The sequence below is a fragment of the Lepidochelys kempii genome, chromosome 1, assembly GCF_965140265.1.
Source record: "Lepidochelys kempii isolate rLepKem1 chromosome 1, rLepKem1.hap2, whole genome shotgun sequence".
Lineage (NCBI taxonomy): Eukaryota > Metazoa > Chordata > Testudines > Cheloniidae > Lepidochelys > Lepidochelys kempii.
In genome coordinates, this window is record NC_133256.1 from 352,248,751 (window position 1) to 352,260,793 (window position 12,043).

At 45.3% G+C, this 12,043-nt stretch overlaps 1 protein-coding gene across 4 annotated transcripts in view; it reads right to left on the reverse strand.

The window, feature by feature from the left end:
* GOLGB1 (golgin B1) overlaps positions 1-12,043 on the reverse strand; it is a 113,474-nt gene that overhangs the window by 59,584 nt on the left and 41,847 nt on the right. For all 4 annotated transcript variants that reach the window (XM_073329076.1, XM_073329077.1, XM_073329078.1 and 1 more), the window contains exons 13-15: positions 11,645-11,718; positions 4,293-9,526; positions 1,428-3,378 (exon numbers count right to left, since the gene is read on the reverse strand). In XM_073329076.1, the coding sequence (XP_073185177.1) occupies positions 1,428-3,378; positions 4,293-9,526; positions 11,645-11,718 (7,259 nt within the window). The remainder of the gene's footprint in view (positions 1-1,427; positions 3,379-4,292; positions 9,527-11,644; positions 11,719-12,043) is intronic.

Consider the following 12,043-nt stretch of genomic DNA (forward strand, 5'->3'; position numbering starts at 1 on the left):
ATTCTGTTCTACTCTAGTCAGGTATTCATGCCACATACATCATCGTACATCTAAGAATATCCAACAAGGAGATACACAAGCAGATGAAAAATTTCAAGGATGTGTACACAAAAACAAGCAACACAATTCACAAAACATGGATTGGATTTTGGAATCCCCTGTACTAGTCTCCAAAACACTTTGGAAGACTGCCAAGAAAGGCACTGTGGTAAGTGAAAAGTAGTGCTGAGACACCTGCTCTGCATGAGGCAGTATTATGGATAAAGTTTAAGAATAGACTGAGTCCTCTATTTTACACTCTACTAATAAAATGTAGCCTCTGAATTTCATAGACCAATTCTTTATAGGACAAGTAAATATTCCCAAATACTTTGTTGGAAAAATGTTGAGTAACTTTTGCAGAGGAAATACTTCACAGAAGAAAAATTAGTCTTTTTTTAAAAATTTGACTGACAACCAACCTCCTAAGGTAACACATTATAGACCCAGAATCTGCATACTGTGGACACACAGACTGCTTACTGAGGGGTAACAGATTCTCCAGCTAATGTTTTCAATTCTGGGTATCACTGTGTACCAGAAAGACGACAAACTAAATCCGGAGGAAAGATTAAAAGAGCAAGGTAAGTAGAAGCTCGGCAAAGTAGCAATTGAGGGGAGACAGAATAGTCTACAAACATGTAAACACTAATGAAGGGGAGGAGTTATCTAGCATGGTACATGGGTTATAACTTGGACTAACTGAATGAATTAAAAAGTGAAAATTAAGGATGAATATGAGGAAAAAGTCTTCCTGACAGTAAGGTTGTCATTATCATTTAAACATTTGTATGGCAATAGTGCCTACAGATATCAACCAGCTTGGGCCCCATGGTGTGCCTCTAGGCCTCAATGTTAAATGATGATGACGACCTTACTGTCAGGAAGACTTTTTCCTGATATTCAGCCTTAATTTTCCCTTCTTATTTCATATACATATGCAAAGTGACAGTCTTTGGGGCAAGACGAACAGGTAGATAAGACAAACAAGGGGTTCAGACTGAGGTCTGGGGAGACGGGGTATGAAGTTGTGCAATGGTTTCCCAAAGAAAGAGGCATTGCTTGGAACTTCTAAAATTAGATTGGATCAAAGACTATGATGTGCTGAACTGGCCCTCAGGATACGGGCTGGGCAAGTTGACAAGGTTTCCCCACCACTAATTTTTATGAGTCTATGTTTGAAAATCAAGCTTATTATGGAAGTTATCTTAAAGTTAACAATGGAGTCACAACAATGATATATAAGAAGCGGCTGTATGTTTTTACATTTCAAATATCAGACCTAGATCTCATGGGTTTTAAGGAAAATTCTAAAGACAGGCCCTAATGAAACATTAGGAATTTTACCGCCAACATTCCTAAAGGTGAGAGGGGGAAAGAGAACTTACCAGTCTGTCTCTGTCATCCTGCAAGGAGGACAATGCCTTCTTCAGGCTCTGCACTTCTGCAGGGTTGGTGGAAGAGTTCACTGCTGTCTGCTGCTTCACTTCCTCCACCTTATGTGCTTTGTCCAATTCACTCAACAGACGGTCTCTCTCATCCTGCAGGCTTGCCATGGCCCTAGAGAAGGACTTTACCTGGCTGGAGGACTCCTCCAGTTCCAAAGACAAGCGGAGAAGCTCTTCCTCTTTGACTCTGAGCTGTCGGTTAAGTTCCTCAAGCTGAAATAACAGATCTTTATCATCATCAGCATTCTTCAGGGCTGTCAGTTCAGACATCAGAGTCTCTCTCTCTCTGGCAGTGGAGTGCAGCTCTTCCTGTAATTGAGCCATCTCCTTCTGGAGGCTCTGTACTAGACACTGCTGCTTCTCTAAGTCTGCAGAGTACTTCTTTCCCAGCACCTGAAGCTCTTCATTAGTTTGGTCCCAGCTATTCTGGAGAGAGCTCATGGACTTCCCAAAAGACTGAATTTGGGCTCTCAGATCTTTGTTGTCCTCTGTGACTGTAAGAAATTTCTGTTCCATTTCCATCAGGTCCCCTGCCAGCTCTGCTACCCTCTCTTCTGCTGTTTCAGTTTCATTCCGCATTACCCCTGCATCATGATGTAGATGCTTCAGTTCATTCTCAAGTTTGTCCTCAGCCTCTCCCACCTTCTTGGCTGCACTCCTTTGGACATGGACCAGTTCCTCCTCTAATTCTGCTACCCTCTTCTGTGAGAGGGCAAGCTTACCGCTCAGATCTTGCACCTCCTTCTCCCGATCTTTTAATTGGGTCTCCAGCTCCACAATGAGTCTCCCTTCATGTAAAGCTGTCATCTCGCTCTGAATCTGAGACAGAGAGAATGTCATGTTCTCAATCTCTTTGGACATGCTTTGTTTGTCCTCTTTCAGGGCTTCCACACACTGCCTGAGATCTTCCACAGCATGTTCAGACTCCTTCAGATGCCCTTCTATGTTGACCTTTTCACTTTCCAGCACTTGGATTCGCTGAAGCTGTGTTTTGAGGAGTTGCTTTTGCTGGGAATCCTTTATTGAAATCACCTGGTTCAGGTCCTCCCTATACCGCACAAGTTCTGCATCCAGTTTGGCATTTTCAGAGTTGAGGTCATCCATCCGGCTATGGAAGCTTCGAATCTCCTCTTTGAGCTTGTTGTTCTCAGCAGCAGCCTCTTGAATCAACTGGTCTTTCTCCAGGATTATAACAAGATGACGCTCTTCCAGCTGTTTATAGTCTCTCAGCACACGGTCTCTGTCATCCTGCAGAGAAGACATGCATTTGGTGAAGGAAGCCAGCTGTGCCTTCTGCTGCTTATTTTCCTCTCTGGTTATCTTCATTGTTTCCATAAGATGATTAAGCTTGTCCAGTGCTTTCTCTCCCTCGTTTTCCAGGGTCACTTTCTCTTCTTCCTTCTTGCCCAGCCTCTCCTCCAGCTTTTTAACCTCTTCACCGTGTTGCTGCTGTAACTCAGATACAACAGTCATGACTGCCTCCTCCTTGGCAGACAGTAGACTGATAATCTTCTGATCTTTGGCACCAATTTCTTTGTGCAGCTTGTTTGTCAGGTCCTTGGAGGCCTGTAGGTCAGCCTCAAGCTGCTCACAGTTGAATTTACAGTTCTGGATACTGGCCTCTTGTTGCTTGACCATGCTTTCCATTTCTTCTCTTGCTATCTCAGACTTAGTGAAGGAGTTATGCAAATCAGCAAGCTGGTCTCTGAGGCACTTGATTTCTGCATCTAGCTTCTGCAGTTCATTTTGAGAGTCTGTATATAATCTCTGATACTCTTCTAACTGAGACACGAGCCCTTTGTTTTCCTCCTGCAACATGTCAGACATCTTTTGATGCTGCTGAATCACTCTCTGAGACTCAGACTCCCAATCCTGTTTGTTGTGTTCCAGCCTGAAAAAACAGACAGTAAACTGTTACATTGTAGATTTGTTTGTATCCCAATATCCAAATTTGTATCTCTTATAGTGGACTGCAAGATCTACCAGAGTTAAGGTTTAGAGTTTGACTAACTGCTCTAATATCCACAGTTACTTGGACTTCCTTGAAATCTGGTGCGCCTCAGGGGAGCACATGAGAGCACCTCTCTTCCCTACCACCCCCAAATGGGGCAGGTAATAGGGGAGGGGATAGGAATTGGGGAGAGACACTGGGGAGGGGACATGGGGATGAGTGGCAAGGAGGCAGAGGAAGAATAGAGACGGGGTGCCTGTCAGGCCCACTTTCTCCTCTGTTGTGTGTGCTTGCAGCAAGATCAGTGGTGCTGAAACAGTTTGTATAGTAGGGGTTCTGAGAGCCATTGAACCAAATTGTAAACTCTGGATATGATGGAAACCACTTCAAGCCAGGGGGTGTGGCAGCACCCCTAGTTCCAGCACCTATGACCAGGATCTTGGGGGAAGGGGGGGTTAGAGCAAATACTACAGGGAAAGTTTTGTTTCTAAACAATTTTCTATTGGAATTTTTAGCATCATGGTACATTTCTATTGTCCTTTGACTCTGCAATCCCGGCACCAAAAAAACAAAAAATCTAAAATTTGGATCAAATTGGAATTGTTGAATTCTTGAAGGCATCATTTACTTGCTATCTCAGTAACTTAAAAATATAATCACTCTATGTAGCAGAACTTATTTTAAGTTTCATGTTAGTAGAGAGAGACTACAGATGCTTCCCTGCTGACTACTGTCTGTTAAGGTGAATATAAATTACAATCTGGCTTACAAAAAGAATATCTGCTGATATCAGAGATGGGAGGAAAGACCATAAACACCAAAGTAACCACCACTCACTTTCATCTTCTCTTTACCTGGATACATGAATCTGTAGCTCCTCTATATGCATGGACATCTGCCTCATCTGATCCTTTAGAACAGTGCAGGTCTCCTCTCTAGCATGGATCTCCTCTTCCTTCTTTTGAATAGCCTCAGTGAACTTCTTCTCCCATTTTTTGGACTCATCTATCACTCGATCCCTATCATCCTGGAGGGAAGTCATGCTCCTGGTGAAGGCTGCAAGCTGGGCCAGGGTTTTGTTAAGGCTGCCTTGGAGCTGCTTGGCTTCTTGGTCCTTTCTGTACAAGGAATCTTGAATGTCTCTGACAGTCCCTTCCATATAATCTCTCTCTCTCTGCAAAGATGCCAGCTTTTCCTCCATGTTATTTATCTCCTTTGAGTGCTTGTCTTTTTCTTGTTCCAGTCTTCTCTCAAAATCTTCATCCTTTCTCTTCATTTGAATTTTAACATGCTCTTTGTTTGCCTGCAGCTCCTCTTTCACTTTGAGACTCTCTGCTAGAACCCTTGCTGTCTCGCTCTGAGTATCATCCAGTAATATTCTGCAGGAAGCCAGCTCTGCTTGTGCTTTCTTGGTGTCTTCACATGCTTTGGCTAAGTTCTCTTTGGTTGTTGTAAGTTCCTTTTGAGACTCACTTTGAACAAACTGCAGAGCTTTAACAGTTCTCTCTAGACTACTGATCTTCTCCTGGCTTTTAATACAGTCCTTCTGCAACTGCTTCACCTCCTGCTGTTTCTGTTTCAGCAGCTCCTGAAGCTCTTTTGCATGAGTTCTGCTGCCATCTCCCTTCCGAGCACATTTTAGTTTTTCTGCATATTCCTTCTGTATGTCTGCCTCTGCCTCAGTTTTCTCTCTCACTAGCTGCCACTTCTCCTTCTCCAGCTCACTTACCATTCTTTGCAAGCTCTGGAGCTCAGATTTCAGTTGCTCATTTTTGGTTTGGAGGTCAGCCATGTCTTGTTGATAGTTTCCAATACTTCCATTAAGTTCTGCTAGCTGATTCATGAGCCTTTCCTCCAAGTCATCCTTCTCTGCCTCCAGCGTTTCCTTCAACTTTGTCATTCTGACAAGTTGCTCTTCAATTTGTCTGTTAGTTAGTTCCCTCTTGGCTACTGTTTTCTGAAGGGTGTTCAGTTCATGGACTTTTGCTGCCACTTGGCTCTCTAAGGCCTTTTTCTCCTCTCCTAAGGTTTCAGCACTCCTGCAGATGCTGCCTACTTGTTCTTCTGCAGCCATTCTATTCTCCTCCAGTTCTGTGATTCGCTCTGTGAGCTGAGCTATTTGCTGTAAGTAAGTATTAATTTCATCATGTGAGCTGCTATCTTCATTTAATTTCTCTTCTGCATCAGTTACAATGCCTGCTCTAAGAGGCTCTGGAGACTTTGCGCAGGGCCCTAAATCCACTTGATTGTCAGCCACTTCTAGAGGTAATGCTGCTGTGAGAATGGCTTGATTTGCTCCTTCCACTATAGTTTTTTGGACACCATGCTTCACTGATGCCTCTAGGTTTTCCTTCAGCTTGGATTCTGTGCACTGTAATTGGTGCTTTAAGACTTGAACTTCTTGACTAAGAGAACCCTTTTCAGCCATTAATGCTTCAAGTTGAATGGAAAGAGATTGGCAGTCCCTCCTAGAGCTCTCTAGTGCCTCTCTAAGACTAGTGCTTGTCAAGAGAGCCATATCTCCATCCCTGTTTAGGTCACTCTCTGTAGGGTGCAACTCTGCTCTCAGGCGTTCGTTCTCTTCCTCCAGTTCCAGGATCTTTTGTTGCTTGGATTTTGCAAACTTCCTCATTTTTTCTTTCATTCCCTCCATCTCCTGCTCAGCCTCCTGCAGCTGCTTATCTACTTCTCTTTTCTTAGCCTCAGCACCTTTCAACTTGCTGAAAATGTCTTGCTTTTCCTGCCTGATAGTTTCCAGAACACGATGAATTCGCTCAGCCTCATTACTTACATTCTCATAGGACTGCAAGAGGGTTTCATATTCTTTCTGCAGCTCCTTATATTTCTCTTGCCACTCAGAACTCTCAGCAGCCTGCGAACATTTCAAGGATTCAATCTCCTTCTCTAGCTTCTCCTTCTCTTGAGTGATCCCCTCTAGAGCCAGCTTCAGGCTTTCACAAGAGCTATCAAGGTTCTGATTTTCCATTAAAGCTTTGTCAACTTCTGCAATGAGTTTCTCTCTCTCTTCAGTGACACCTACTAATTTTTCTAATAAGGCATCTTTTTGCCTATCCCAATCACAAACCTGGCTCTCCATATCTGCCAACCTCAGAGAGAGATTTTCTATAGTCATTTTGGCAGTAGCCAGCTCCTCTTTTAGAGTCTTACTCTCTTTAAGCGCCTCTTTTCTAGAGATGAGTGCAGCCTGCAGCTTTCTCTGCATTTGGCTCTTATATTTGGCTTCTTCAGCCCCCTCATCTGGTCTCTGCTGGACTTCAAGAAGCTCAGCTTTCAGTCGCTTGCTTTGTTCCTCATGCATACTAGTTTGTTTTTCCAGTTGACTGTGCAGAGTCTTGATCAAGTCTTCTTTTTCCAGGAAATCTTTCTGTACACAAGTAAGAGCTTTGCTTTTCTCTCTTAGCTGCAAGTTTAAGAGTTCAATTTCTTCATCCTTTTTGCTCATGAGATTTTTTAGCTCCTCTACTTCTTGTTTAAGTGCCTTCAGATTGTCCTGTCTGGAAATCTCTGCTTTACTTTTTTCCAGTTCTGCCTGAAGACTTGCTGCATGGGCTTCCACCTGGTGACAGGTGCTCTTCAGATCCTCCATCTCTGAGAGCAATTGTGCTATGTGCTCTTGTAGCTGAATGACTGCTTCTGATTTGCAAGCAAGATCACTTTCCAACTGACTGACTTTGAATTCTAGTTCATCTTTCTTGGTCTGCAGATTCTTGAGCTCTGCCTTAAACTCTTCTACAGAAACATCTGTCTCCTGTAAGAGGTTATTTGTCTTAGTATTTTCTACTTCCAAGCATGAAGACTCAATCCAGCCTTGGCTCCAGCCAGAATGCTGTACGTTTCCTACAAGCTGTTGTGTTACATCAAGTACAGACTCAGCTGACCTTTGGAAATGGATGCCTGGCAGAGAACGGCTCTCTGTACACTCACTCTGTGCTTGGAGTTGCTTGAGCTGATCTTGGATGCTTTCCTTCTCCTTGCTTTGCTTACCAAACTCTTCTTGTAGGAGATTGTAATCATCCTTCTGCTGTTTCAGCTGTTCTCTGTGGTGTCGATCTTTTTCTTGGGCCTTCTTTATAGTGTCCTTACGGGAAGTCAGTGCTTCCTGAAGCTTCTTTTGAAGTTGCTCTTTTTCTTGTTCAAGCGCTGAGATTCTCTCTTTCAGGACAGACTTATGGTGTTCTTCAAACCCTGCAGCAGCTGGACTGTCCACCTCATCCTCTTTAGAAGCAGCTGGGTCAGAACCTTCCAAGTGCTTATTGGCTGTGATAAGTTTCTGGATGGCTGACTGGCTTTCCATAATTTCAGCCTTCTTTGAATCAATTAGGTTGGTCTTATCCTGCAAACTTTTCTTCATCTCCTCAATCAGAGCCTGCAACTGTGCTTCAGCTGCTTCTTTCTCCAAGAAGTCCTTCTGGATGCTCTGCAGCTCAGCTTCCCTTTCAGAAAGCAACTGCATGAGAGACATCTCTCTGGCTTGGCTTTCAGGAGTCACGTCTCCCTCTGCATTTAGGCCACTTGCTGTAGTTTCTTCCACTTCAGCTTTCTGAGCTTCTGCCCCAAATGTCCCTCTCACTTGCACCAGCTCATTCTCTAGCTTGTTGACCTTCTTCAGAAGTTCCTTCCTGTTGATGAGAGCTGCCTGCAGCTTCCGCTTCACTTGCTCATTTTCTTTTTTGAGACGCTCCAGTTCACTTCCTAGCACCTCTCTCTCCTTACACACTGCTGCCATCATCTCACTCTGCTGCTCAGACCCCTTGCATTTCAGACACAAGCCTTCTACTTCTCCTGTTTGTCCCATGTGCTGGTCTCTTATCTCCTCAGTTTTCAGCAATAGGCTTATCTGCTCTTTAAGGCTCTTTAGCTCACTCCCCAGAGCAAATTTCTCTTCATTCAGCTGGACTATTTTCTCAGACATTGTGATGCTGATTTCCGTCACCTGCTGATCCCTCTCCAGTAAAGTTTGCTGGAGGTTCTCATTATCCCCAGTCTGTTCAGCAAGAACCTGTTCTAGCCTTGCTGTGTCAAGCTCCTTTGAGACAATGCCTTGGGTAAGCTCCTCTATCTTGACTGCGTTCTTCCTCAGATGTTCTTGCAGATCAAGCACTTCACACTCCGTCTTCTGGAGCTGGTTACTCAGACTTTTTGCTAGAGCATCCTGTTTCGAAAGCTGAAGCTGTGCCTCATCCAGGTCCTTTTGCAAAGCTTCAATTTTTATCTCTTTGGATTTATATTCATTTTTCAGGCTCTGGATTTGTTCTTTCAGTAGACTGTGCTGTACAGTTCTGCTTTCATAGTCAGATAGCCTCTGCTTTTCTGAATCCATTAGATTTCCCTCAAGCTTCTTCACTTGCTCCTTTAGCTCTATTATGGTACAAAGCTCCTTCATCTGAGACAGGAGCTGATCTCTCTCTTCAGTCAGAACATGCAATGCACTGTTAGAGTTCTCTGCATTTTTCCTACATTCCTCAGCCAGCTGGGTTAGCCTATTTATTTCTGCCACTTTCTCGTCTGAGTCTCTCTTATACAATTCCTCGGATTTCTGCAGACTTGTTTGCAGCTCCATAATTTTTATCTGCAACTGTGTCAGCTCCTGAGGCTGAGAAAGATCAAGCTCTGTAGTAGCTGCAGAGAGCGCTCCTCTAAGCCCTTGCACTGCCTCCATTTCCCCTCCACTGTGGGTGATGTGCTCCAGGGGTACTCCTGGGAAGCTGTTTGTCTCTTCCTGAAGCACAGAGGTTTTCTGCACTTCCTCCACTGTCAGCGAGCAGCTGCTCAATTCACTCTGGATAGATGAGGTCTTTTGTCCTTCTCCCTCAAGGAATCTTGGCTGGAGTCTTCCTCCCATTAGGTTTATTTCTTCCTCTGCCAAGTTCATTGCAGGTGTTTGGTTTCCTGGGTCCAGGAGCTGTCCCTTCAGAAATATTATCTCCTCTTGAGCTTCCCTCAATTCCAGCAACAAGACTGACAGCTCTTTATGTTTCTCTGCAGAAAGATACTCCAGAATGCCAGCTGGGCCACTTTCTTCAGCAGACTGCCCACAGCTGCTTCTTGGGGTTTCATCTGTACTGGGCTAGAACAAGAAAAGAAGAGCTAGTCTCAAATAAACCACAATTCTCTTGAACCCCATGAGAGGGTTGACTTACTCTGACCCTGCATCTGGATGCCTCTGCCTCATTTTCCCACTTTATGGTACCAGCAAAGTGTACACACTTTACATGTTGCAGCAAAGGTTCCCGTTTCTTGGACTGTTTACTGGAACATAAAAGTATGCAAGGACCTTTATGGCAGTCCTCTTCAGGTCCTTTTATATCCTTCCCAATTACCCATGTCGGAGCTTCAGGGATTGGCTCTCAGCTCCCTGCCAGTTTTCAGGTGCCCATAGTTTCTCTAGATCCCTGCAGAGAGAGACTCTGAAGTGTCCTTCTCTTCCTGTGCCTCTCCCAGGTCTCCCAGTAGGCCTCTTCAACCAGTACCTTCCTGGGCTCCTGTCCCAGATCCCTCTGGGTAGGGAGCTCTCCTGGTATCACTTCAAACAGAGTTTTGGGGGAGATCTACACCAGGTCTTTCCTGGCCTCTGGTTTAACCCTACGACATGAGAGGAACCTACTTTTTATTTCCTGCCTTGATTATTTGACCAGTTACACGACCCTTCCTAATGGTCTTTTACAGTGATTACAAGCAGCTGCTGCCATCCCAAGGGCAAAAGGGTTCATTCTTTCCCTGCCAGTGCAGAGAGAAGGTCAGCACACCCAGGCTCACCTCTTCAGTGCAGGCATCAAGGAATTGCCACACTGGGATTGGGTGTGGAAAGAAGGGTAAGCTCAGCACGACAGAAATTTCAGACCAGAAATGTAACCAGACTCCTGTGGGAGGTCTTGTTCACACACAGCGTCAAATCCTTAACCATTTTAGGACCCTCTGTCACTTGTTGCTGGGCTGTAAGCCAGACAGGCTCAATGGGGACCAAACCCCTGTTTTATAGGGCTCTAAACAAGATGCTTGTTCCCTATTTTGTGTCTGATGCCAGGATCAGAGGGCTAGATAGGACATCTGGACCAAGGTATTTGCTCTTATTCAAGTAGCATTCCTTGTGGTCTCGCTCTCTTCTGGAGATGGGGGGCAATGAATCCTCCTCAGAGCAAAGGGTGGAAGTCCCCGTCCCTGTCCCGTCCCCTCACATTTATGCTTTAACTCCCCATAACATTAATGTTCTGGTGTTGCAAGGGCTTTGCCGCTGTCAAGCTGGAGGAAGGGACTGATTAACAAGGAATGATTAAAGAGAGCTAAATACAGTAACTCCTCACTTAACGTTGTAGTTATGTTCCTGAAAAATGCGACTAAGTAAAACTAAGTTAAGCGAATCCAATTTCCCCATAAGAATTAATGTAAAATGGGGGGGTTAAGTTCCAGGGGAAAAAAATTTTGCCAGACAAAAGGCATTATACACATTTAAACAAGCAATTTAATACAGGTATAAGTTTTAAACGGAGGAGGTGCCCCTGGCTTACCCTACATAGGCACAGCCCACTGGCACTGGAGATGAGGCAGGCAAGGAGGCTGAAGGTGCTGTAGGCTAGGAGAAGCACGTTGCGCAGCAGTAGCAGCTTCCCCTACTCTGCAAGCACCAGGGGCGGGGGCAGTTCAACCCTCAGCCTGCCCACTCCCCGCCTTCCCCCAAGCCCCCATCCTTGACCTGCCTCTTCTCCCCCGCATCTCCTCCCCCCTTACTTCGCATGCTGTGTCCTCGCTCCTCCCCCTTCACTCCCCTCCCTTCTAAACACCACAAGCCAGCTGATTGCTGTGGGCAGGAGGCAGGGGAGGAAGGGGGAAGGTGCTGATCCGCGGGGTCTGCTGGCAGATGGGAGGCGTTGTGAGGGGTGGGGTGCGTAGGGAGGCTGCCAGCTGTGGAGAAAGCAGGCAGCCAAACAACGTAAGAGTGGAGCATTGCACAACTTTAAAACGAACATGTTCCCTAATTGATCAGCAACGTAACAACGAAACAACGTTAACCGGGAAGACTAAGTGAGGCGTTACTGTACATAGAGCCTTGCTCAGCACCATAATAGCACCATCAGGTTCTGCGATTATGGAAGCTCTAGAATTTGAGCCTTTTCAAACTAGATTGGACATTATCTAGACTATAGACTTGTCTAACTTTGTGACAGAACCTATATTGCCAAGGTCATACCTGGGTTAGAACCATGGTATCTTCAGATGGCTGAGGAGATTGTGGTTCATTATTCACTAGTGTTGCTGAATGACCTAGTGACAAAATACATGCATGTCACCAGCAGAAAATCCAGATCCACAGTAAGCCAGTGAGCAGATGGAAAGAGATCCAGACACATGGGGCTGGAGCTTCCTCAAGTCCTCAGGAAGTGAGGGGAGAAGACACAGACCGTGGTGCCCTAGGGCAGGCTCCCCTCACCCTCCAGACCTAGCAGCCTATCCCTTTGACTGGGGCACCACATTGTGCAGGACCTTCCTTAACTCATGAGGATGGAGTGAATTGGAGAAAGGGGGAAGAGAAGGGGAACCAGGGCAGGCTCCCCCACCAGGAGCCAGCAAGTCCATTCCCCTCTCTGCA